The sequence below is a fragment of the Oryx dammah genome, unplaced genomic scaffold, assembly GCF_014754425.2.
Source record: "Oryx dammah isolate SB20612 unplaced genomic scaffold, SCBI_Odam_1.1 HiC_scaffold_4, whole genome shotgun sequence".
Lineage (NCBI taxonomy): Eukaryota > Metazoa > Chordata > Mammalia > Artiodactyla > Bovidae > Oryx > Oryx dammah.
Window position 1 is genome coordinate 57,293,419 of NW_024070188.1, and position 27,811 is coordinate 57,321,229.

A 27,811-nucleotide genomic window follows, 5' to 3' on the forward strand; every position below is an offset into this window, starting at 1 on the left:
TGGGTTGGAAAGATCCCCCGGAGAAGGGAATGGCTACCCTCTCCAGTACTCTTGCCTGGAGAATTCAATGGACAGAGGAGCCTGGTGGGCTACAGTCCATGGGGTTGCAAAAAGTTGGATGACTAACACTTTCACTTTCAAAGGATACAGATGAATGGCCAGATGAAGAGGTACAGAGGGTAGGGTTCAGAAGAGTCCCAGGCATACTTGTATCTGTCCCTGTGAAGTTAGGGTGTCCTACCTTCTTAGCATGTGGATGTGTTCACCATCCTGGAAGTTCTCTGAACCCTGTACTTTTGGGATTTTTATGGAGACTTCATTATCTAGGCATGGTTGATCATTAATTCAAACTTAGTACTCTTCACTTCTGGAAGATGGTGGTGGGGGGAGGGTGTTGGTGAAGGCTTAAAGGACCAAACTTATGATCACAATTTGATCTTTCTGCTGTCCAGCCCCCATTCTCAAGCTATTACAGAGCCCACAAAGAGTTGCCTCGTGAGAACAAAACAGACTCCTATCACCCAGGAAATTCCAAGGGATTTGGAAGCTCGGTATCAGGAACCAGAGGCAGAGAACAGTGTATATATTTTCTACTGTTTCACAGATGTATGGTGGCAACCATGGTGTTAGTTACTTAGTTGTATCTGACTCTTCGTGACTCCATGAACTGTAGCCCACCAGGCTCCTCTGTCCATAGAGTTCTCTAGATCAATACTGGAGTGGGTTGCCATTCCCTTCTCTAGGTGATCTTCCTGACCTGGGGACTGATCCTGGGTCTTGTGCACTACAGGCGGATTCTTTCCCATCTGAGCCACCAGTAAAGTATAGACTTCTTTATACGACTCATCTAATTTTTTTAAATATCCTTTTTTTAAAAAAAAAAAAAACTTGAATGATACACAACATATGTTTTCCCTCAGCATCTCAATTTTGAGATCTATCCATGTCCATATAGAAATATCTTCTTTATTCCTTTTATTTGCCACTGAGAGTTCCACTGTATAGGTATACTTTATTATCTGATGGTTAGCCTGTTGACTGACCTTTAGGATATTGCCACTTTTCAATATAACAAAACTGTCATGAAACTTTGAGACATACTTTTTATTCAAATTTTTCTAAGAAAAAAGCTACCAAAAAGTAGATTGATGGGTTTAAGGATGTACACATTTGAATTTTCAAACTATTACCTCAATCTTATTGGGAATGCATTGTGTTTATAGATTAGTTTGGAGGCAATTTACATTTTTTATAATAATGAGACTTTTTATCCTGGAACAATGTAATTCTATTTATTCAGGTATTTTTGTATGTAATTCATTAATATTTTATAGTTCATTTTTATGTAAGTTTTGCTCCATTTATGCTAAACCTATTTCTAGGCATTTAAATTATTTTTGCTGGTGTGAATGGAAATTTTCCAGCTATTCCAGTAGCCAGTTATTTTTAGTATAAAAAGAAAAACTGTTAACTGTTAAAAATATTTATCTTATGCTGAGTGAAATAAGGCAGAGAAAGACAAATATTGTATGATATTACTTGTGTGTGGACTCTAAAAAATGCAAAAGCTAGTTCAATAACAACAAAAAAAGGGGTCACAGATACAGAGAGCAAGCTAATAGTTACCAGTTGTGGTTGGGAAGGACGATATGGGGATGGGAAAATGGGAGGTACAAACTGTTGGGTGTAAGATAGGCTCAAGGATGTATTGTACAATGTGAGGAATATAGCCAGTATTTTGAAATAACTAAATGGAAAGTTCAAGAGGCAAATGGCAACCCACTCCAGTATTCTTGCCTGGAGAATCCCATGGATAGAGAAGCTGGCAGTCTACAGTCCATGGGGTCACAAAGAGTCGGACACAGCTAAAGTGACTTAGCAAATGGAAAGTAACCTTTAAAAATTGTATTAAAAAGTAAAGACTTTAAAAATTTTTCTTAAGCACGAGGAACTTACTGAAATGAATTTTTATTTGATTCTCATAAATTTTCTTGGTATATAATCATAATGTCTGCAAAAATGACTTGTCTCTTTCCACTGTGTATACTTTTGTTGCCATCTTTTTGCATTCACCAGAATCTTCTGAATAAAGTTGAACAACCATGTTGATAACATATGTTTATGTCTTTTCCTGTCTTTAATGAAAATACTTTCAATGTTTCATCCTTAACATGGTGTTTTTTGTTAGCAGCTGATAAAGAAATTTTGTACTTTATTTATGTACAAATTGTTTATGTCTTATCACAGCCATGGTAGATGTGAGCATATCAAAGTCTAGAATGAATAATTTAACATGATGTTTTGGAAAGACCTCAGCTCTTAGAATAACTAGATTGGAATTCTGGCTCCATCATTTACTTACAGTATGCTAATGAGAATGATACTTTACCCTATGAATCTGTTCTACGTCTAAAATAGGAAGATAACAATGTATACAAGCATAGCTTTGTTATGAGCAAGAAAAGAGATGATAGGTATATATGTCAACAAGCTCCCAAAATGCTTGATGTAGGTTGGACTCAATAAATTTAGGTTTCTATCTGGATCCTAGAGGAGGACTTGGGCAACAGAGAAAGCCAAGTAAAAAGCAGGGCAACATTTAGTGTATTTCTTCTATTCTCTTGCTCTTTGTTGAGAAAACATAGCTTATTAACATAATGTATTGCACATTTGGGGCCTCTCAGGTGGCATTAGCTGTAAAGAACCCGCCTGCCAATGCAGGATAAGATGTTAAATTTTACTAAACTAGAATCTCTAAGCGGAGAAGGCAGTGGCAACCCACTCCAGTACTCTTGCCTGGAAAATCCCATGGAAGGAGGAGCCTGGTAGGCTGCAGTCCATGGGGTCTCAATGAGTCTGACATGACTGAGCGACTTCACTTTCACTTTTCACTTTCACGCACTGGAGAAGGAAATGGCAACCCACTCCAGTGTTCTTGCCTGGAGAATCCCAGGGACGGGGGAGCCTGGTGGGCTGCCGTCTGTGGGGTCGAACAGAGTTGGACATGACTGAAGTGACTTAGCAGCAGCTGCAGGGTCTCTAAGACTGGCTCCACACTATAGGTATTAGTAAATCAATTATACAGCAAATAAGTGAGTCTAAGAAGTGCAAATTATTTTAAAATTACAAATACATCAAAAAGAAAAAAATCCTTTTGGAGTTTTATAAAGTTGATAAACTCTGTATATCCATAAATGGAAAAATATCTCATTACACTAACCCTTTTTATTTTAGGTCCAAATGGCTTCATCCAGGTTTGAAAAGTCATTCAAGAGTGTTCGAAACCAAGGTAAGGGTCACTTTTTATGAAGTCTAATTAGTGTTATTAAGGACAAGTTACTGTTAAATTAATCAATGGAATTAAGAAAGAAGCCAATGAGCCTATTATGAAGTACTTCATAGATTTTCAAATTTTGGTAACTAAGAAGGACAGATGCCAGTCCCCACATGGACCAAAGCTTAGTTCTTCTACTGAGCTCCAGTCATAGCTGATAATCAAAATTCTCTGCATGGCCTTACATGGTTTTTCAAATTTGAGCAGGTCCCATCTTGTCATTTGTAACTTGGGTGGTGAATATATACACATATACCCTGTTATTTGGAGTTTTATTTTTCAGCATCAGATGGAGCTTTATTTTTTCTTCTTTCAGTTTTATAGAGATATGATTACCATATGGCACTGTATTAAGTTTAAGGTGTACAGCAAAATGACTTGACTTATTACCTCATGAAATAATTGCTACAATAAATTGAGTGAACACCCATCTTCCCATATAGATATAAAAGAAAAGAAAAAGAAAAAACATACTTTTTTCTTGTGATGAGAACTCAGAATTTTATCTCTTAAGAACTTTCATATATAACATTCAGCAGTGTTAATTATATTAATCATCTTGTATACTCTATTAGTTGTTAGTTTTGACCTTCAATGATATTGTCTTTTTGTGGCTTTTATAGAGATGCTCATTTCTTGTAAGTCTCAGTTTCCAAATATATATTAAAAAAACATGAACACAAGAAAAATGTTTTAATCTACCTAGATAGGTGGTGAGCCCCTTTGAAGCAAGAAGCATGCTTTCTGTGAGTTGTATTCCCATCAAAGTCAGCAGAGAATTCAGAGCACAATATGTGCTTCCATAGATATTTTAATGGAAGTTAATGAAAACAGTTTGAGTGGTTTAGACTTTGAATGGCAAACTTTATAATGTATAATTTTGAAGTTTGTTTTTCTGAAGAGATTTTTATGTTACTTGTTGATAAGGGTGTAAATTACTCATTGCTATAATAGCAACAAATGCTAGTTGAGTGAGTGAGTGAAAAACAACTATTTGATAGTTGTTAAACAAAGTTTTCTGAGTGAACTACAGTTAAACAGACAGGGTAAAAGTATAAAGTATGAATTTAAAAATAAATAAGTCCTTTTGTAAGAAGATAGATTAGCTAATAAACTCAGGGGAATTGAATATACATCTTGTTATAAAATTGTTATGTAAATGAGTAACATCTATAATGGTTGACAGTCCAGCTTTAAAACTTTAGTGGGCAGTGGTAATGCCCTTCATGTACCTTCATGTACAGAAAGCTTGATGATCTTCACTTTGAGTGGTGGGGCCATTCCCTGTTGCTCTCCAAGTGCACAGTCCTAAATACTGAACTGGAACCACCGAGATTAGTAACTGTGTCAGTGTTGAAAGCCTGAGACCAGTAGATGTGAATATACCGAAAACCAAATGTGTTTTAAAAGAGTGCAGTGGGTCCTTGAAGTATGAATGCTGAGAATATTTTAAGGTCAATGAGCAAAATCTCCAAAAATGGCTTTATTTTCCTCTTTCAAAGGTGAATTTTGCTGTGTTCAAGAAATCAAAATGATCGTAGGTGACTTACTGTTCAGAGACGTGTGTGTATGTGTGTGTGTGTGTGTGTGTGTGTATGTATGTGTATACACATCAGCAAGACTTTTCTCTTTCCAAGAGGAAAGCTATTTCTATATTCACTTAATGTGAGACTTCTCATTTCCTCAAAGTTCAGTCCAAATGGGAAGTTTCTCTTTTTCCATGCATCCCCAGACACAGGAGAAGGCTTAAGCAGAGTGACGCAGGCAGGGGCCGGTGGCCTGGCTTCTTCCCTTTCATGGCCTGCCTTCTGGGGCCTGGCCTGGTGTGTGGCTGCTGTTTATACCTGCTGAAGTGCTTTCTGTGTTTGCATTGGCGCTGCCACCTTACACGCTAGAGCCCCAAGCTGTTCATGAGGTCTGTCCCAGAGCTTTGAAACCTATGAGCTGGCGGCTGGGGCGAGAGCATGTCTTTCTCAATTTTTGGGTGAACTCCATGTTTTTTCCGAGCTTAGATCACCGTCCGCAATCCAGGCTTGCTAGACAGAATGTAACAGTTACTGCTGGAGACATCCTGAACTTTTAAGGGCAAAAGGCGGAGGGGGAAGGGAGAGAAGAAAAAGCTCAAGGTCAACTTGACAGCTTGAAAGTGAACATTTTTATATCTGGTAAACAAAGATTTTTACGGAACTGGAAAACTTTATCGCCAAGGAAGGAAAAAAAATATCACTTCGTGTTATGGCAAGAGGCTGTGTTGTTCCAGAGTTCCCAATTCCATCCCAAGTCATGTTTGAGACCAGACCAGATTAATCAGTGGTTGTGGCAGGGGTGTTAGTAGGAGTGATGTAATTTTTGTAGAAATTTACCTCTCTCCCTGGTTCTTTCATTGGTCCCTAATGATTTTTAGAAGATGTATCTTCTTCAAAAGTGGCAAAATTAGGAAAACTCTGACACCTGTTTGTCCTGTGCCCACCAATCTTGGCTTTTCCTTCCCTGTGCCCTTGTTTGTCATATTAGGAATATCCCAACAGTTTTTTTGGCTAAGGTTTCTCCCCCTCTTCTCTTTCCATGGGAAGTCTTGGTTCATGGGAGAAATTTTATTTTGGTTATATAAGCTTGTGAAGAGAAGGAAATGGCAACTCACTCCAGTATTCTTGCCTGTAAAATCCCACAGACAGAGGAGCCTGGCAGACTACTGTCCATGGGGTTTCAAAGTGCCAGATACGACTGGGCACATGTAAGCCTGAGTGTGGCTAGAACTGTATATTTTCCTTCTCTGTGTGTGTGTGTGTGTGTGTGTGTGTGTGAATGAGCGTGATATAGATGTATAAAGGACATCATATATGAGAAACTAGTAAATTATTAAAGTCTTTTGCAGTAAAGTTTAACAAATCCAAATTAAAAAGTTGACACTTGGAAGAATTGAAGTTTAAAGCTAAATATGACTACTTCCAAGGTTCACAGCAACTTTGTTTATAGGAAAACATGAGAGAGCCCTTGTTACACCCTCTTCCCCACCTCTGACCCCCAATGAAGTACAAGATCTGTGCTTTTATAAATATGCTAAGAATTTCTTCTGTAATTTTTGTCTGTGAGGAACATAAAAATGCCTTTGAATGGGGTAAATGCCTATCTTATTTCACTGAGCCAAGGGGGAGGAAAAAGCCTACTCTTGGTTTCCACCTAGAGAAATACTAGTGAGAAATGAATAAGCTCTCCTAGACTCTTTGAGATAGTGTATTTACTCTTGGGTCAAGCTCAGTGGTCTTCCATTTTACAGTGACAGCCTCTTTCTACCCCCTTCTTCATATTTCATTCCCCAACCTGATTCATGCTGTTTGCCTGATAAGGCTGAATGATATCTAAACTGAATGTTTGACCTTGCCTGGAAGTAATGCCATGGGAGACTTATATTAATTTTAATGTTATATAGCTTTTCCAACATATGGGATGGCTTTGTTTGTCATTCAAGTGATTTATTGATGCAATGCGTATTCCCTGGTCCTTTCATGAAAAAATGTTTATACCTGTGGGCATGTCCAGATGGCAGTGAATGACTTGCATTCATGAGAGCAGCATTCAGCAATTCATGGTTGCCAAGGTAAGCAGTAAAGGCATGCCTTCTGTACTCTATTGCCTTGTAAAGAAACAGTCTCTAAGGTAACAGGCTAGCACCCTTGAGGCCAGAGATCCCTAGTGTTTTAGACTTGGTGGGGAGGTGAAGGGGGAGAGAAGAGCCAGAGGGACAACATGAAATAATACTAATAAAAGAACTTTTTGTTAATGTCCTGGAAATTTAAAAGGGGGAAAAAGTTGAGAGAAGAGGTGGGGGTTCATAATTTTCCACTTTGGGTCTCAATAGAGATTTGATTCAGATTTGCCCTGTGCTTCAGCAGCGTAATGCCCCTTTCATAGGTTAATTTGAGGGACATAGACAGCTAATGGTCCAAGGCATGACCCCAGGGACAAGCTCTAGGCTATCACAGACTGTGATTGTCATGTGGTGAATAAGCAAGCACTCTGATTCTCTTGGAATCTGTGGCATTTTTAGGATCGATTTGTTTTCTGTACTGTAGCCCCTTAATGCTATCATTGCAATGGTAAAAATGTCACCTGAATGACTGTTCTCAAGGAGGTATTGCTGGTTGGATTAACAGTCTTGATAGGAAGTAGTTTTTCATTGGATTACCTTCAAATGCAGAAATTTATCAGGTGACAGCTTCTAGCTCTTACAGCCAGCAGTGGTGTAGACTGTGAACTCCCTAGGTGATACTAGGATGTTATGTCCTTTATAGAATTTGGCCTATTTATAGAATAGAATTCTACTATTTATAGAATAGAATTCTACTATTTATAGAATAGTAAATGGTTACTATTTGTTGTTGTTGTTCAGATGCTCAGTCATGTCTGATTCTTTGCATACCATGGACTGTAGCACGCCAGGCATCCTTGTCCTTCACCATCTTCTGGAACTTGCTCAAACTCATGTCCATTGACTTGGTGATCCCACCCAACCGTCTCACCTTCTGGTGTCCCCTTCTTATCCTGCCTTTAATATTTCCCAACATCAGGGATTTTTTTTTTCTAATAAATCAGCCCTTTGCAGCAGGTGGCCAAAGTATTGAAGCTTCAGTTTCAGCATTAATCCTTCCAGTGAATATTCAGGATTGATTTCCTTTAGGATTGACTGGTTTGATCCCCTTGAAGTCCAAGGGACTCTCAAGAGTCTTCTCTAACACCACATTTCAAAAGCATCAATTCTTCGGTTCTCAGCCTTCTTTATGGTCTACCTCTTTGTGGAGGCCTGGGTCTGGCCCACCATAGCAAGATCTTCTTAACCACAAGAGGCCCTGGAAACTGTCAGTCAATTCTGATGTCAAAATGCTATCCATTCTCCAAGAAATGGTATTAGGTAGAGGGAGGGAAAACTAAAGAAAGCCTTCATAAGGCCTCTAAAAAGGGAAGTCTAGAGAGAAACCCTCATAACAGCCTGATTACTAAACCCCATATAAAAACAGAATAATTGGACTGAAAGTCACCTCATAAGATTCACTGAGTCTGACTTTAAGCAGGTGACTAAGTCACCCAGAAAAGAGAATTGTTCCTTTCTCAATATTTTCAGAGGGAAACATTATATGACACAGAATCCCCTGAAAGTTAATTTTGTATTTTGGCCCCCCAAAGATATCTTGTGTGAAATTAAAATTCCTAACTTTCAAAGTCAAACATTTCTTACTATTCAGGAGCTGTGCATAAAGAGAACAACCTATAACTCTACTCAATACAAATTGGACATATTCCTAAAATTTTCTGTCAATCGAATTTACAGAAATCACTAATTTGTATACAGATTCCAGTTCATAAGGGTGTTTGGAAATGTTCCACCTATGTAGAAACATTTTAAATAATAATAGCAACAGCATTTGATGCATGCTTACCATGTGCCAGATATAGTTCTAAGTGTTCAATGTCTATTAATTCAGTTGTTCCTCTTTAATAACAATATTAGGTAGGCATCATCTTTCACAGATTATTAAGATTGAGGCACAAGGAAATGAAATAACTTTTCTAACGTCACACTGATAGCAAATAGAAGAGTCAAGAATTAAAGCCATCCTGACTTGAGAGCATAATATGCCCCAGCGGTAGTGATTCTGTCACTTGGTAAAAACTGAGTTTTTTAAAGTCCTCAACCTCACCTGAAAGGGCCTTACAGATATATTAAGCTCTTGAAATGGAGCATTCCAATTTCAAAATCTATCACTATGTTTAAGACAGTATGTGTGTATATGTGTGTGTGTTAATGCTTTCAGATTTCTTCAGCCCCATTCAGAATTTTTTGTTGTTTGTTTTTTCTTTTACTTAGAACAAGGTGTGACACAAAGGGCATGAAGAAACTTCTCCCATAACCTCCTCATCTCTGTTTTGTGGTTTTGTGTGTGTGTGTGTGTGTGTGTTTCTATATAAATCCTAAAGGGGAGACAAAGTTGTATATTGATAACACTTCAGGTTCATTTATTTATTCTGATCTGTTAGGATTAGGGTTATGAAAGTGGAATGCTTTTACATAATACAGTTGGACACGACTCAGTGATTTTCACTTTTCACTTTCATGCATTGGAGAAGGAAATGGCAACCCACTCCAGTGTTCTTGCCTGGAGGATCCCAGGGACGGGGGAGCCTGGTGGGCTGCCGTTTATGGGGTCGCACAGAGTCGGACACAACTGAAATGACTTAGCAGTAGCAGCAGCATTCCGCTTATGATCTTCTGTAAAAGTGAAGAGACCCTTTTCACTGTAATTGTTATTATTATTATATTTTTAAAAAAGACTTGTGTCCATTGTGTCAATGCTAATAGTAATCACTTACTAAAACTGAACTAGCATTTACTGACACTATTTCCAATTATTACTTGAAATAGATATAAATAGATACCTTCCAAGGCTTCCTAGGTGGTGCTAGAGGTGACGAACCTGCCTTTCAATGCAGGAGACATAAGAGAAACGAGTTTGTTCCCTGGGTCAGGAAGATCCCTTGGAGGAGGTTATGGCAACCGACTCCAGTATTCTTGCTTGGAGAATCTCATGGACCAAAATATAGGTTAATTTTTGATGATTAGCAAAACTGTTTTTGGAATGCCTGAAAAAATCCAGCTATTTCTTTAGTTTCCAGGAAAATCCTAGTATATATCTCTTTTATTCCCATTGAGAGATTATCTGATTGGAAAATATTTCTCCCATTGCTAGAGAGGCCAGTATTTTTATATGTGTAATAAATACATTATATTGAATATTGAGCATATTTCAAAAGTCCACAGCTTTGATAGTGCTTCATCCCACAAGAATGAGCTCCAGATAAACATGTGTGGCCTATTGCACCCAAAATTAATTATGGAAGGCGATAGTAAAACTGATAATCCAAAGAGGAAATAAAAGACTTCTAAAAAAAAATGTGTTCCAAATTCCCGAGGTCCAACTTCTGTTCTGTAAAGTAGGTCCTAATGTCTTTGGTTAAACATAAAACATCTGTCTAGTCTCTTGACAATTAAAAAAATTTATTGTTGAAAAGCCATTATGAAAATACATTAGGGAGTCTGTTATACTCATCAGTAACACACCCTCAGAGGTTGTGTCTACACAATGATGGACAAGGGAATGAAACAAAAAGGTTACTTCCAAAGAGTTAAAATGCCTACTTTATTCCTCCTGGCTTTCATCATAATTCCTGTCATTTAATTATATTATTGTGGTAGAAATATATAATTATGCAATTTACCTTTTTTTAAACCATTTTAAGTGTATAGTTTAGTGGCATTCTTTACATTATTGTGCAACCATCATCATTATCTATCTCCAGAACTTTTTAAACCTCCTATACTGAAACTCTGTATTCACTGAACTGTGTAACTCCTTGGGCTTCCCAGGTGGTGCTAGGGGTAAAGAATCCGCCTGCAAATGCAGAAGACAAAAGAGACATGAGTTCAATCCCTGAGTTGGTAAGATCCCCTAGAGAAGGGCATTACAACCCACTCCAGTATTCTTTTTTTTTCCCATGAAATTTCCATTTTATTATAGTTTTATATCACATTAGTTCAAACGCATTTCTCTACAACTACTCCAACATAGCTCCTTGGGAATTATTTTAGTCATCATTAACATGTGACATTACCAAAGCCTTTGAATCTAAAATAAACATAAAGTTTCAAAATAGTAACTTTTAATTATGAATGGGATAAGCCATCAAGTGATGGTTGGGGCTGTTAATTTCCAACAAGACACTTTGTTGTAATGTTCCTTCTGATACCCCAGGTATAAATGAGAACCTTCAAAAAACAAGGGCAGAACCAAAATACAATAAAGATGCCTCTGCAGCTTAAGCCTCTCGTAGACCTTAGACCCCTGACAGAAAGCTAGGCAAAGCATCTTTCCTGCAAATTAAGCGGGTTTCCCAGTATTCCCATGTAGACGAGCCTTACAGAGACAGGCATCAAGCATATCTTTAGGACATACCATCTTGGCTCTGGCTGCGTTAATTATGCCTGAAGAATTTAATACCCATCCAAGTCCAAAGGTGGAAGAACACATAAACAGGTACGGTGATCGGCAAGAGCAGACTGTAAAGGCACAGACTGGTGGTGCCAGTGCAGCCCTGAGGGAAGTCGTCTTCCACAGAGGCTGAGTAAAACAGTCCTGCCAAAGACACCAGTGGAATCAGGACAGTCAGCGTCGGAAGAGACAGAAACATCCTTCTCCACTTATCACCCGCCACTCTGACTTTTTAAAAGGTAGGTGGTATTTAGAATATTTAGTTGTGTGTGTTCTTTTTAAGTATGATCTAATGCTGCTCCACTTCTTCTTGCTTCTTATTCTGATGTGTCATCCTAGCTGCCTGTGGTATCATATTAGGAATCCCATCAATAATTGGATAGGCTATTCCTAACTCTTCATTAATCAATTCATTTGTCGATGCTTCATATCTGAGGGGCTTCTTGGAGAGTGGACACACCAGGAACTCCAGCAAGGCCTGGTCGAAGGCGCGGGGCGGTTTCTCCGTCCTCTCGCTCTTGTCTGCGGACGGCCGCGAGCTGGACGCGTGCAGACACCTCAGGGCGACCGCGGACGGCGGCGCGCGTGCCCCTCGCAGCGCTGACGCGAGCCGGGCGCACACTCCGCTCAGCATGGTCTGGCAGCCGCGACCCGGCCTCTGCGCGCCCTCGGCTACCCGGGCAGCTCTCCACTCCAGTATTCTTGCCTGGAGAATCCAATAGACGAGGGAGCCGGATGGGTTATAGTCCATAGTATAGCAGAGTCAGACATGACAGAAGCAACTTAGCACTCATGCATGTAAGCCGTTTTCTCCTCTTCCAAGTCCCTGGTAACCACTGTTCTACTTTCTATCTCTTTGTATTTGACTATACTCATGTAAGTAGAATTGTACAACAGTTATCCTTTTATGTCTGGCTTATTTCAGTTAGTATAATGTTTTCAAGTTGCACCCATGTTGTAACATGCATCAAAAGCCATAATCAAGTTCTCTAAACTCTGAAAAGCAAAGGATATTGATAACAAGAAAATCTTTTGGAAGAGGTGAACATTTGATTTGATAATGAAAATATTTTATTTTATTTTTATCAGTGACTCTAAAATTACATTTCAAGAGTGATGTCACACTCACCTTCACATCAGTCAAAAAGAGCAAGGAAAGTCACAAACTCACATCTAACACTATGCAAAATGTGTACTGTGATCTCTATATTTCCTTGGCTTCTAGTTTTTTAATAATCATTGCCAGGATATACTCACTATCTTAGCAGCTTGTCCCCCCAATATAAAAAATGCTTTTAAAAATTATATTTTTCTGATTTAATTTAAACCAGTTGGTACTTACAGGTATTAACCATGAGCTCAGGGCTATGCTGTATTGAGTTTGCTTTTAGAGGGCAAAATATACATAAGATATGGTCCTTGCACATGCTATTGAAATTTTTCAGGAGAAATAACATGCATAGTCATGAAACTGTTAACAATAAAACATCATAGAAAAGAATTAAGAGACAGTGTTGTGATATTGGTGGTAAAATGCCTGTAAGCCAGGACCTCGAATCTGATTTGGACCCTGCTCATACATAGCTAGTTGTGAATCCTTCTGCAGAACCACTGTGACCTTTCTATCCTTATTGTAAATTAAAGATGTTAAGTTGGATCAGCATGAAGGACCCTCTTGGCCTTTGAGTCAGAAGAGATCATATATGTTTCAAGGGAGGACGGTCATTCAGGATTTCAGGAAGGAAGCAGGATATAAACTGGGACTTAGAAGATAAATGGGGGCTGTTGCCATTGGTAGGAGGGGCAAGTGTAAAGTGTTAGTTTTAGTTGCTCAGTTGTGTCTGCCTCTTTGCAACCCCATGGATTATAACCTGTCAGGCTCCTCTGTCCATGGAATTCTCCAGGCAAGAATACTGAAATGGGTTGCCATTACCTTCTCCAGGGGATCTTCCTGACCGAGAGATCAAACCTAGGTCTCCTGCATTGCAAGCAGATTCTTTACCATCTGAGCCACCAGGAAAACCCAGGAGGGGCCGATGTAAGTTTCCTTCTATTTTGCTTATTAAGTTCTCAAGGGTGGACATAGTGCTTTGTTCAGGTCTGTATCATCCTAGAACCTGTGCAGTACTAGTAACTTTCTAACATCCCTGAAATACTCTACCTTAGGAGGGTTAACTGTCAGTCCCAAGCTCATCCAAGGCATTCTGTGCCTACCTCTTATCACCCTCAGTTCAGTTCAGTTCAATCGCTCAGTCGTGTCTGACTCTTTGTGACCCCATGGACTGCTGCATGCCAGGCTTCCCTGTCCATCACCAACTCCCAAAGCTTGCTCAAACTCATGTCCATCAAGTCGGTGATGCCATCCAGCCATCTCATCCTCTGTCGTCCCCTTCTCCTCCCACCTTCAGTATTTTCTGGCATCAGACTCTTTCCAAATGAGTCAGTTCTTCACATCAGGTGGCCAAAATATTGGCGTTTCAGCTTCAGTATCAGTCCTTCCAATGAATATTCAGGACTGATTTCCTTTAGGATGGACTGGTTGGATCTCCTTGTAGTGCAAGGGACACTCAAGAGTCTTCTCCAACACCACAGTTCAAAAGCATCAATTCTTTGGCGTTCAGCTTTCTTTATAATCCAACTCTCATATCCATACATGACTACTGGAAAAACCATCACTTTGACTAGATGGACCTTTGTTGGCAAAGTAATGTCTCTGCTTTTTAATAAGCTGTCTATGTTGGTCATAGCTTTTCTTCCAAGGAGCAAGCGTCTTTTAATTTCATGGCTGTAGTCACCATCTGCACTGATTTTGGAGCCCCCCAAAATGGTCTATCACTCTTTCCATTGTTTCCCCATCTACTTGCTATGAAGTGATGGGACCAGATGCCATGATCTTAGTTTTCTGAATGCTGAGTTTTAAGACAGTTTATTCACTCTCCTCTTTCACTTTCATCAAGAGGCTCTTTAGTTCTTCTTTACTTTCTGCCATAAGGGTGGTGTCATCTGCATATCTGAAGTTATTGATATTTCTCCCAGCAATCTTGATTCCAGTTTGTGCTTCATCCAGCCTGGCATTTCGCATGATATACTCTGCATATAAGTTCAATAAACAGGGTGACAGTATACAACCTTGACGTACTCCTTTCCATATTTGGAACCAGTCTGTTATTCCATGTCTAGTTGCTTCTTGATCTGCATATAGATTTCTCAGGAGGCAGGTCAGGTGGACTGATATTCCCATCTCTTGAAGAATTTTCCATAGTTTATTGTGATCGACACAGTCAAAGGCTTTGGTGTAGTTACTAAAGCAGAAATAGATGGTTTTCTGGAACTCTTGCTTTTTTGATGATCCAGCAGATGTTTGCAATTTGATCTCTGGTTCCTCTGCCTTTTCTAAATCCAGCTTGAACATCTGGAAGTTCATGGTTCATGAACTACTGAAGCCTGGCTTGGAGAATTTTGAGCATTTCTTTGCTAGTGTGTGAGATGAGTGCAATTGTGTGGTGGTTTGAACATTATTTGGCATTGTCTTTCTTTGAGATTGAGATGAAAATTGACCTTTTCCAGTCCTGTGGCCACTGCTAAGTTTTCCAAATTTGCTGGCATTTTAAGTGCAGCACTTTCATAGCATCATCTTTTAGGATTTGAAATATCACCTTCACCAGTAGATATAACTTTTGATCTATTTGTTCGGAAGGCAGGGATTATGTCTTTATCTGTTTCCCCAGTGTCTGTCATAATTCCCCACCTGTAGAGAAAGCACATAAAATATTTGTTGATTGAATGAATGAATGAATAGATGAAAGTAGAAAAGAAGGTATAAACTTCAGAGTAGAGGAGTGACATATGAAAATGTTGCTTGAGGAAAATGAGTCAAGCAGGCATGTGAGGAAATGATTGCTAATAATAATTAGTAATATAGTAACATGAACATCAAAAAGTATGTATTATATTAGTATCTTTGTGCATAATATAAATAAATGCTACTAGAAAGATAGACATTCATTAGGTTCTATTATACTATGCTGAAACAACCCAGATTTCCCTTTTATGGTATATATCGTAGTTTTTACTTATATACTTGTGATCTTTGTATCTTATGTAATATGTGAACTTCATGAAGGCAGTCACCATGGTGGTTTTGTTCACTGTTGATTACCCTAAGTCCAGCATACTCCCTGGCATATATTTAATTTTCTATTGTATATCTGTTGAAATGATATGAGAAAACAGATTAAGGTAAGGTTATAAATGCAAATTAATTAAATCTAAAATTTTTTTAATTAAAAAAATTAAAAATTTGCCTTTTGACATATAGGAAATAACACAAACTAACGGTGTTACCCAGAGATATTTGGGGCTAGATTATTAGGTCTCACTGTAGCTCTTAATTGGTTCACATTAAACTTCCTGTAAGAAAACAGTTTTAGGTCCATGTTTCTTGATAATAACTGAGGATGTATAAGTTTGTTGGCAAAAGTAACCACATTTAAAATGGGTCAAGTTTAAGCAGTTTTTGTAGCACTAGGATCTTCCTTCCCTTCTTCATGTGAATGTGTGCTAAGTTGCTTCAGACTCTATGGACTGTAGCTCACCAGGCTCCTTGATCCATGGGATTCTCTAGGCAAAAATACTGGAGTGGGGAGTCATGCCCACCTCCAGGCGATATTCCTAACCCAGAGATCGAACCCATGTCCCTTATGTCTCCTGCATTGGCAGGAGTGTTCTTTACCTCTGGCGCCACCTGGGAATCGCTCCCTTCTTCCTAGCAATCCATTTAGTTTTATTTTTGGTGTCAGACTAAGAAGAATCAACTCATATTAGTTGAAACGATCTCTTGGGGATTCTGGCTGAATCTGATGGAAATATTTTAGGATACTTCCCGACCAATTTGGACAATACAGGAACTTCAGGTAAGCATCCTAATTTTTAATGTTGCTTCAGCTGTGTCTTGAGTGTAGATCATTATTTGGAAAATAATGTTGCCCTTTTAAGGACATTGCAGGTCTTGGTGTAATACCATCTCTATAGAATTTTTCAGTATAATTTATTAATTATTCTGTTTTGGGCAAGCCCAGTCTATAACTATCATGAAGACTGAATTATAGGATCTTTTAAATGAAGTAGAATTGCATTATTTTTCAACTCATAACTGTAGCAAAGGAGAACTATTTGAACAAGGAAAAATGGAAATCATGCAATTAACATGTTAATTATTTATTAGAAAATACACATTTAAAAATATTTTATGGCAATTCAAGATTTATTCCTAGTCAAAAATAGTCAAAATAATTCATTTGGTACTGATTATGGATAAGGTCAGTTCTAAATACCACGTGAGGATACAAAAAAGAACCAGGGATGTGTGTTCTTGGTACTGTCAAGAGAAACAGGACTTAAAAGTTGCTTTGACCAAAGGTTCATGATGTGAATGCATCTATAATTTTCCTGAGGCACCAGTCTGAATGGGAGGCCTGTGTGGGAGGGAGACACTTTGCTACTATGTCAACTGGGTCAGTCACTTCAGCTTTGTTGCAGAACTTTATCAGACAGTACATTTTACTGAAAACTTCAGATTAAAAAAATGCTCTTTTATGTGACATTAGGAGAAGGCAATCTATGACTCTCAGTGGAAATATTTCAGAAGAAGTAAGAAACCTATGAAAATATTTGTGAAACTGGAGACTTTTGAGCTTGTTTGTTTGGATTATACTTATCAATAATTATCACACTGGAAATTGTGTTTGAAAAAATTTAAATTTGTATGTGTTTATTTTAAAATAATAGTCTCATTTCATGTAAACATAAACACTACTTTATAAAAATAATTATTTTCCAAGATAAAGAATAGTGAGAAAAGTGGCATCATTTTCCATTCTAAAAATATCTTTAAGCCTTAGTTTAAGGAAAGACAGCAATATTCTTATATCATTTTTGTGTGACATTACATACCACAGAGGCAAATAAATTCTTAGTAGTATTAAGAACATAGTTTTGACTTCACAGAACCCCTGAAAAGATCTCAGGGACCCCAAAGATCCCTGGACCCCACTTTGAGAGATACACTCCAGAACCCACCAAACAAGAATTGTCATAGTAGGCAGTTTGTGACAATGACCTAAAATAGGCAGAAACGGTCAATAACAGAAGAAAAGCAAATAATTAAATGAGTATAATCTAAAAGAAAATAAAAAACACCCAAAACTTGTGTGGATTTGATCTTAAAGGCAACATTTTCAACTTATATGTACTTCATTTTTCCCTCATGTGGTAAGAATAATGAGAGGAACAATACAGGGTTGTTTCAAGGTCACATGTGATGGTAGCTGTTAAGCATTTGGAGCACTACCTGACACAAAGTAGGAGCTCAGTCAATGATCACAGTTGTTGTTTAGTCATTAAGTTGGGTCCAACCCTTTTGCGACCCCATGAGTTATAGCCTACCAGGCTTCTCTTTCTGTGGGATTTCACAGGCAAGAATACTGAAGTGGGTAGTGTATATCTCTTCTTCAGGGGATCTTCCCAACCCAGGGATCGAACCCTTGTCTCCTGAATTGGCGGGTGGTTTCTCTACCACTGAGCCACCAGGTAAGTCTGGTGATTACAGTTCCTTTTGATAAATTCAGCTGGCAGAGGTGGAAGGAAGGATGCCTTGGGAGAAGGGCAATGTGAGCAAAGCCCAGAGTCAAGATGGGGCAGGGTGCATTCTGGGAATTGTAAGTTAGCTATGCTAAACAGGTGTATTGATATGAGAAAGAAGCAAAAGATAATTGTGGAGGTTCTTTGAGGACAGGTCAGGTGGTGAGGATTTCATTCCTCACGAAATAGGGAAATCATTGAAATCATAGGGGAGGAAGCAGCCAAATTAAATCTGTGCTTGGTTGGAATCAAATTCTACCTGTGTCATAGTTCCCTATGGAGAAGGAAATGTCAACCCACTCCAGTACTCTTGACTGGAAAATCCCATGAACGGAGGAGCCTGGTAGGCTACAGTCCATGGGGTCGCAAAGAGTCGGACATGACTGAAGCGATTTAGCAGTAGCAGCAGCAGTAACAGCATAGTTCTCTAAATGATTTGCCTAGCTAGTTCCATCTTAGGCATGAGGGAAGAGAAATTTAAGTCACTGTCTGTATCCCGAATCAGGTGAGAAGTTAAAATTAGCACTGTTATGTCTGTTTTGCTTCTGGGCAAACTGAAGGCCATGAGCAGCTAACTCAGTTCTTGACACTCATACACTCCCTTAGTGTTTACAGTCACATCTGGGCCACAGATACCCACTCCTGTGTTTATCTAGCTGATGGATTTAAAAACTCATGTCTAGTGATCTTGGAGCTGGAGGGTGGTTTTTAAGGGAAGTGGGGTTTGAAAGGACAAGGAAGAAGAGAGCGCCTGGAAAAAATAAACAAATAAATGGCCTTCAGGATGTATTTAACCCTCTGCACCCCCGATAGGATGAGAAAATCATTCTAGCCTTGCCAGTACTTTATGGCAGCTCTTTTAGCCAGACCCCAAATAGCAATCGCCTTGACCATAATTCCTGCATTCGCTTACTTGTGCATGACTTTTTATTACTCGTGGTCAGCTTTTAGACTTTGAAACTCTGTGGTATGTGAATAGCTTTAATATTTCAGGTTTTTTTTTTAATAAGTAAGTCGTAATTTAACTTCATTTTGAATGCTTCCCAATGGCCTGAGGATTGGTATCTTTATTCCCTCAAAGGGATGTTTGAGGATAAAGTGAGATATACATGTAAAGGTTTTTTGATTTTTATGTATAGGGAGGTGGTTGATATATGTATGTGTGTATTTCTTCTGTCTTAAGTAGTTTAGGCTTCAGTGAAAAGCATTCTATGCAATAAACCTATTTTAATTGGTTTAGAAGCCCAAGCTGTCTCTGAATCAAACTGAAGTTTTTTTTTCTTTTTTGATGTGGTAATAGGTTATGGTTGAAAGAAGCAGAGCAAGGGATGTAGACAGGAATGTTTTGATGTCTTTGGGAAAAAAAAAGAATCATTTTCTCTTCATAAATCTTCCTATCTCCCAGCTGGCAGAATTGAAAGTTTTAAACTCTGGAGTTTTTTTTGTTTCAACAATGGCAGTATGGCACCCTTGAGGGATGTCTTTAATATTACTGTGAAGAATATGCTAAAAGCAACATTTCAGATACAAAAATGGGGAAGAAATTCCATAACTATGGCAGTGTTCAAGACGTAATTAAGGCTCTTCCATTGCTGAAGTGTACTTAAGGCCATTTATACCAGCTTGAGAATGCAGTTAGAAAGACAAAAAAGGGACTTCCTGTTGGTCGAGTGGCTAAGACTCCACCCTACCAATACAGAAGGCCACTAGATCCCACATGCTGCAACTAAGACCTGGCACAATCAAACACATAGTAAATGTTTCAAAAATATTTTTTAAAAAAGGCAAATAAGACAATAGGATGCAAATTATTCTAGTTATGTACCAATGTTTTTTCTCTTAAAAAATGACTGATATTATTCTCTGATTATAAAAATAACACATTTTCACTAGAACATTATAAAATATAAAGGTGAAAATGAAAATTGCTCACAACTTCCTTACCAGGCAGGGATAATTACTTTGACCTTTGTATTTATTTCCTTTTAACTTTTTTTTATTCATATGTAGTTAGCTTGTTAGCAAAATTGGGATAAAGCCACACGTATATTTTTATGTAATGATTTCCCATTAATTGTAATGTGAGCATGTTTCCACATCGTTAAATAGAGTTTGAAAAGATTTTAATGACTATTTCATGTTCCATTTTATGGGTAGAAGTGTGAGGTAATATGTGTAGGAGTGAAGGCCGTGGACCCTGGAGTCAGACTGCCTGGCTTTGACTCCAGCGCTGCAGCTTGCCAGTTGAGTGCCTTTGGGCAAGTTACTCAACCTCTCAGTATCTCAATTTCCTCACCTCTAAAAAGGTATAAAAATAGTGGTACAAAGTTGATTGTTGTAAGGATTAAATGGGTTAATCTGTATTCATCAGAAAATTCCTGGCACAAGGTAAATATGATTGTCATTATAATAATAAATTAAGTAATCCATTATATATTATTATTAAAAAGCCATTATTATTATTAACTAGTAATAAACCATCATTATCATTATTGCATGATTAAACGAATATAAAGTTGGATGGGCTATTTCTCATTTTTGTCATTAAAAATTAAGCCAAATGAACATTCTTGTAACTCAAGTCTTTTTCCACCTACTGGTTATTTCCTTAGGATAACTTTTTTAGAAGTGGAATTACAAGCCAGAAACATTAAATAAATGACAAAATTGCATTCCAGAAGGACTGCAGGACTTTACCTTCTCACTTCCAGCCAAGGAACTTCTCTGTTTCTCCACACTAATGACAGTATTGAGAATTTTTACATAAAACTTTTTACACTAATATTATAATACCTTAATTTAAATTTGTACTTCTTTGACTACTATTGAGAATAATTTAAAATATTTTTTTATTTTATGTAAGTCGTCTCTTTCCTTTTCCCTATTCACTTGTAAAAATGCTTGATATAAATATTTCAACTTGTGATCTGTCAGGTATTTGGCAACTGTTTTCCTCAAAAATTTTGTTTAGGATGTTTTTTTGTGATTCATACATTTTTTGCTTTTCAAAGACAAATTTGCTTGCCTTTTATCTTTGTGGGTTTTTTTTTTTTTTTGCCTTAGTTTTGTACTTGGTAAGTCTAAAACTCAAGATCTCTGACCTGTTTTCTTCTAGGCTAAACATTAAACATCTAGAATGTATATTGATGCTAATTTGAGGTCAAGATTAATGTCATGTAGTCTCCAAATAGCTAATCTTTTTTCACAGGATTATTTATGAAATAAAGCTTCCTTTTCTTTTTTTTTTAAAAAAATTCAATTATGGTTGACTTACAATATTAGTTTCATTGTACAACTTAGTGATTTGTCACTACTTCCACAGGTTATATACTATACAAGTATGTGTGTTAGTTGCTAAGTAGTGTCTGACTCTTTGCAGTCCCCTGGACTGTAGCCTGCCAGGCTCCTCTGTCCATGGAATTCACCAGGCAAGAATACTGGAGTGGGTTGCCATGCCCTTCTCCAATATACTGTACAAAGTTATTATAAAATATTGGCTATATTTCCTGTGCTGTGCATTACATCCTTGTGACTTATTTATTTTGTACCTAGTAGTTTGTACCTCTTAATCCCCTTCACTTATTTTGACCCTTCCTTCAACCCATCCCTCTAGTTTATCTGTATCTTGAGTTGGTTTCTATTTTGTTGTATTCATTCATTTTATTTTTTAGATTCTACATATAAGTGAAGACAAAACACATATTTGTCTTTCTCTGACTTATTTCACTAAACATAGCACACTCCAGGTCCACCCATCTTGTTGCAGATGGCAAAATTTTATTCTTTTTTATGGCTAAGTACTATTTCATTATATACACATACATATACATATATATATATATGTATATCACATCTTCCATATTCATTCATCTGTTGATCAACACGGGTTGTTTCCAATATTCTCACATAATGTTTTTTAGACGGTAATAGATATTTCTTGAAAAAACAAGTTATGGTCATGTTGAAGTGGCATTCTCTACCCTTCTAGATACATCTTGCACTTTAGCTTATCAGAGCAGCTGAGTATAAACATGTTAATATTATTTAATACAGTATTCTCAAAACCTATATGAGCATACAAAGCCACTCCCTCTCTTCCTTTTATAAAGAACACTTCCTAGTGGAGCACAGCATTTTAGGAAAGACTGCCATTGGGATTGTAAACCATTTTTCTTTTACCAGGTAAATGACTAAAACTGTAGAATTGCATCCGCTTGATTCAAATTATACTTCTCTTATTAGTTACAAAAGATGTGTTCCAAAAATGAATTGACTAGTTAGTTCTCTAACAATTTATCATACCATATTAACTAATTGCCATATCATATTAATTAACCCACATACAGAGCAACTACAAACAATATGAGTCAAATTACAGGTGGTTTCATGTTTTGATGAAACTTAGACACTGACCAAGTAACTCTGTCTTCATGATCTTGAATTTCTCCTCTTTTACTCTTGTTTCCATTTTGCCTCTCTATCTCTTGCCAGTCCATATTGGATTAGTCACCATTGCCAAATTCTCCGTCTGTACTGTCACTCTTTGGCAGTCACTATTGCCAGATTTTCAGTCTGTGTGTCTGCAGTGGTCAGGCTTCAGTTGGATAATTCATATTTATTGTGAAACACATTTTATGAATGATATTTTTTGTTCTTAAAATTTGTTTTCTCTGCTAATTATACAGAGATGAAGGGGAGAGGTATTTGCGTCTTATGTAAAAGTAATTTCAGCAGAACATTTGCTTATAAAATTTCTAGGCATGGTTTGCATAAGAACATCCATGACTTCCATCCCATCTCACATACGTTGAGGGTTCCCTAGGAGACTCTCCACCATTCCTCAGAAGGTTCTGCTTCTGTAAGGTAGCTTGCAGTCTTCCTCATGTCCTATTCTTTTTTTACTGCAGTAACTGGAGATGAAGCTCTGGGTTTACTGTGATACAAATACTTAGGATGCTAAAATTCCAGATTTTGGAAAACTAGATTTTTTTTAGTATATACCTTCTCAGTTATATTGCATTCATGTGTGCTAAGTCAATTCAGTTGTGTCTGACTCTATATGACTCTGTGGATTGTGGCCTTCCAGGTTCCTCTGTCCATGGTACATTATGAGGCATTTAATCAGAGATGCCTGATGATGTCAAGATGTTAATGCCTTGGCATTAACTAGCCTGGTTTGATTAATACCTTGATTTCAAATAGTTGGGTGAGGATTGTGATTTATTAGATTTTAGAGGAAGGCCTAATGTAGAGGCCTCTACATTAGAAGCCATCTAATGTAGTTGGCCATAGATGGGACAAGCCCAAGGATGTTTTATAAAGACTCTGCCACAATGTACACATGTTGTTTGCAGGGTGAATAAAGTAGATGTTTTATACATTAGATGCTATAGGAATACAATGGCTAAGATACATAGGATCCCTGCCTTGGGAAAGGTATACAATAAATACATAAGCATGAGAAATAGCAGGTAAAAATAAAACTCCTATGCAGAGGATTAAAAGAAGGTAATGTGATAGAGTAATAGGTAGGCTATTTAAATTGGGTGGCCTGAGAAGTCCTTTCTGAACCCATGTCATTTAAACCAAGATCTGATGATTAAAAAGAAGAACATGTGCAGACCTATAGGAAGAGTATACCACATGGAAGTCAATGAAGGTAATGGTTCTGTGAAGGCTAGAAGTTTGATCTGATGATCAGAAAGAAAGCTAGAAAGTTAGGCAGGGGCCAGACCATGAAGCTTATTGTAGGCTCAGGCAAGATGTTGCTATTTTATTCTTGGTTTGGTGGGGAAACGTTGGAAAGCTTCAATAAATTTGTGTTTTACAACTTGATCAGAATGAGTCTGAGAATAATCACTCCTACTTACGGTTTTTTCGAGGGACAAGTTTGGAGGCAAGTCTAGTAGCCTGGTTGTTAAGTAATATTTTTAGAGTAAGAACACTGACAAAATTATAGTTAACATATTCTGTACATTCTGTACAGGTGCTAGGAGTTGTGTGTATTATCTAATTTAATCATACATGTATTTTTTTTTTCAGATATATGAGCGGCTGTCATGATACAAAAACATATAAAACTGATTCAAAATTTCTTAATCATAGTAACCCAATTAAAAATACTGAAATTGTAGTTACACATAAAAAGGCTGGAGCAATTTCTTGACCTTAAAGTGGCCTTTATATTTGAACATACTGGGAGTGAATATGTTGGGTAGAGAAGAATATTCAGTCCTGTGTGTGTGTGTGCTAAGTCTCTTTAGTCATGTCCAGCTCTTTGCAACCCCATGGACTGTATAGCCCTCTAGGTTCCTATGTCCACAGGATCCTCCAGGCAAGAATACTGGCGTGGGCTGCCATGCTGGAGGGATCTTCCTGACCCAGAGATCAAACCTGCATCTCATCTTCTGCACTGGCAGGTGGGTTCTTTACCACTAGCACCACTAGGGAAACCCCGGTTCAATCCTGCTCTGTGTCTATCACGAATGGCTCCCAGGAGAGCAACAGCACAATGTAGAAATGGAGGGGCACATAAAGGAATTAGTTTAGCAAACAAGAAGTAATGGAGACAGGATACTATATAGATGCTGCCAACTCAACAAAGAAACTACAACTGATGAAAACCCAAATTCACAGGGAGTTTAGTACAACTGTCATTCCAATGCAAGCAAATGCCAACCTCTGATGTTAGAAGACCTTATCTGAGAAGAGTGGGGGACTAGGTTTTGGGAACTTTGGCAGCAACCAAACCCAAGACAAGTGCATTTTAAATTGTTAACTGAGAAAGGTGGTTTAACTTAGGGTTAAGAGAACTGGAGTTAGATTTTTACTCTAGGAGGCAAAATATAATAGAAGTGAAGAAGACCCCTAACCAGCTATCCCTGGAGGACACTGTAGATTGCCAACTAGATACTAGAGCCAGGCACATAAAGAAGTCCAGAATGGGAGAAGTAGGACCAGAGCAGGTCAGGAAGATCAATTGCACTCTCCAAGGTAGAGCTGAGGGCCTCCTCAGACTAAGTTGATCCTAGTGCCTTAGGCTGCATGACTCTGGCTTGTTGGTGATGAAGGTGTCTGGGACTTAAGTATACTTTGGAGGAAAGGAAATACTCTTGTGATAAATTTTGTTGGCTCCAGGGGCAGAGGCGGTTGGCATGAGTGATGTGCTGGAGCCAGCTTATACATACTTAGCAGCATCATCAAGGTGGTACATTAAAATTAAGTATGGTGGAAATATTTATACATAGAAATCAGCAAATACTACAGTCAGCCTCTCCTCCCACCTCAAGAGCTGGTATTGCAGCTTACCACTGGTTGGTACAATTTACAGGTAACTGGTTATGATGCAGCAATGGTATCTAATTCCAGAAGATATAATATGTGAAAATCGCTCCCAGAAGTTTTGTGACAGCTTAATGATTATTTCAGATGGCTGATACTACTAAGACAGTACAGCAGGACTGATAGTCCACTCTATCATGAAAATATATCAGAAATCTACTTTCATATTATCTCCCTTAAAATAAGTCATGGTGAACTATATTACAAGGATAAGAATCAGTCATGTAGTCTCACCTGGAACTGCATGGTGTTGACTGCGGTGTTCATCTGTGGCCATGCAGTATTTTCAGGCTAGTAGAAAGTCTGACTTGTTCAAATTCAAGAGTACAAATTGATGTTATCAGGCTTCTTGCTTTTAAACTTTGAAAGCTGGTTTAACAAAAGACATAAAGAACTATATTTCTATACAGCTGAATATTTCCACAAGATTGTGAAAGTGGTTTAACTGCTTTTTCTTTATCAACTCAAAGAAAAGTTTAAGGCGAACTAGTTAACTTGACATTAAAGTGTTGTAAAGTCCATGGTGACAGGTAGAATTTCCCAAGATGGTGTTCCACGTAAAGTGTTAATCTGATATGTAATTAACATTGAAACAGAGCTTCAACAGGCAATGTTGAAATAATTGAGTTCAGATAGTTACAGGTTTCCCTACCTCTTTTGAAGTATTTAAAACAAACTGTTCAATTATAAAAACCCTTCCTCTGATGGGATTTCCACTGAGTGGGGTCAGCTTTCTGGGAAAATTGATTGAGTTCAAGAATTTTGAAAGCTGAATTTCAAGCTTGCTGGATTTCCGTTGGGTTTCAGGTTTTCTTTCAAATGTTTTATTGCACGTTGACTCAGCATTTTCAAGAAATCAAAATATAATAATAAGGGTAACAGGTATACTATGTAATGGACACCCATCTGGAATTCATTTTATTCTGAAAGAGCCTATCTTCCATGTTAAATGAAATATAAAGCATTACAATACCACTAAAGTTTTGGAAAATCTTTTGCTTGAATTATAAAGTTTAATTATTTGAGTCTTTCTGTTTTTCTTCTCCAAAATATTAAAAAATTCCTCTTGATAACCAGGACGGTTTCTTTGAAATTTGATAAGATTGATGTGTCTCTGGTCACTCGTCTAATACTCAGAAAATTCTTTCTTTCCCCCTCCTCTTTATACCCTTCCATTTGCTCTTTTTGAACTCCTACTGCTGAATGCACCCATTCTGAAAGCCAAGTCAATCTCCTGTTCCATGCCTTCCTGCCCTTGATATGGATACCACAGCAGGCTTTCCTTCTCCCAGATTCCTTTTCAGCCACAATAACCATGAGAGCTTAACATCCGTTTTTACCTTTCTCTCTTCCTTTGGTCTTCAAGCCAGGTATGAGCTATAAATTGAGGTAGAATGTACAGCTGGGTCAATAAAGGGTGTGTGTGTGTGGAGGGGGATGAACTAGGTTTCCTATCATTTTTCAAAAAGTTAAAAAACAGAGTTGGCAAAGAGGAAAAAAATAAAAGAGGAAGCAGGATTGCACCTATAAATTAAATATTTTCACCCCAACCCTTTTTAGATAGCCCAGGGGTATGGGGAGGGTGTGTGTTTTGGATGGGCTCAGCAAGCATTCCAACGGTAAATGGCTTCCTGTTCAGCATGTTCGAAGTCAAGCTGTCTTTTGGGGTTGGTTAAAAATATGTGTGAAATATGTACTTTCATTTCAAGCCAAGTCAAATGTTTTCAATCATCCCCCCTTACTTGCTTCTCCTCTCTTCCCATCCTGTCATTTCTTGCCCCCCAGACAGTAAAATATACCCCCAAATATGTTTTCTTTCCCAAAAGGAAGTTTAGTGATTAATTATGAGTTACATGTAAACATATATTATTGCCCTCGAAGGTATTCACCAAGAACCTGGCCAGTGTCATTCCTGGCTGGCATTTTTGAGTGTTAGATCTTGGTGAATAGAAGTTAGGGAAGCATGCAAAGAAACCAAGTATTTGGCTCGGGCACAACAAGGAACCAATGGATAATTGAGGGTGAGAAATGGTCTATAACTTTTCACCCTAGTGTGATGAACCTATAATTCCCAAATGTTTGTGTAATTTTCTATTTCTACCACATCAGTGACAAATATTATTTTGTACTGCATGTTCCTTGTGGATTTTTTAATTTTCTCATCAGCAAAGTCCAATTAGGCTTTGCTGCCTGAAAGGAAAATAACATACCTGGTCCATGGTACCTGGCAAGAAGTGCCACAGATGTACCCAGGAGGAAAAATATAGCCTTCTAGTGGAAGCCACAGAGTCCTTTCTACAAAACACTACTCTGATGTTGATAGACTTTAAAAATATGTGTCATGTGATCTAATTAGAGGACACTCTCAGATATTCAAATTCAACATCAGGCTGTCGAGGAACCATTTATATTTGGCGTAGGCTACTGAGGCTACAGTGCTCTCTACAGAAGGCGC

At 37.9% G+C, this 27,811-nt stretch overlaps 2 protein-coding genes and 1 long non-coding RNA gene across 3 annotated transcripts in view; 1 reads left to right on the top strand and 2 right to left on the bottom strand.

The window, feature by feature from the left end:
• LOC120863027 overlaps nucleotides 1-3,386 on the top strand; it is a 34,072-nt gene extending 30,686 nt beyond the window's left edge. The window contains exon 4 of the long non-coding RNA XR_005720907.1: nucleotides 3,235-3,386. This is a non-coding gene — a long non-coding RNA (uncharacterized LOC120863027). The remainder of the gene's footprint in view (nucleotides 1-3,234) is intronic.
• A 7,494-nt stretch (nucleotides 3,387-10,880) lies between these two features.
• LOC120863028 (protein preY, mitochondrial) lies at nucleotides 10,881-12,067 on the bottom strand. Its single transcript, XM_040239231.1, has one exon. The coding sequence runs from the start codon at nucleotides 12,008-12,010 to the stop codon at nucleotides 11,666-11,668; it is 345 nt and encodes a 114-aa protein (XP_040095165.1). The 5' UTR covers nucleotides 12,011-12,067; the 3' UTR covers nucleotides 10,881-11,665.
• LOC120863029 (phosphatidylinositol N-acetylglucosaminyltransferase subunit Y-like) lies at nucleotides 11,320-12,058 on the bottom strand. The gene has a single exon (XM_040239232.1). It carries the CDS (start codon nucleotides 11,573-11,575, stop codon nucleotides 11,360-11,362), a length of 216 nt encoding a protein of 71 aa, XP_040095166.1. The 5' UTR covers nucleotides 11,576-12,058; the 3' UTR covers nucleotides 11,320-11,359.
• Nucleotides 12,068-27,811: the final 15,744 nt, after the last annotated feature.

Bases quoted from the DNA above. Each gene is read 5' to 3' on its own strand.
- LOC120863029 (XM_040239232.1), bottom strand. From the start codon at position 11,575: ATGTTTCTGTCTCTTCCGACGCTGACTGTCCTGATTCCACTGGTGTCT.
- LOC120863028 (XM_040239231.1), bottom strand. From the start codon at position 12,010: ATGCTGAGCGGAGTGTGCGCCCGGCTCGCGTCAGCGCTGCGAGGGGCA.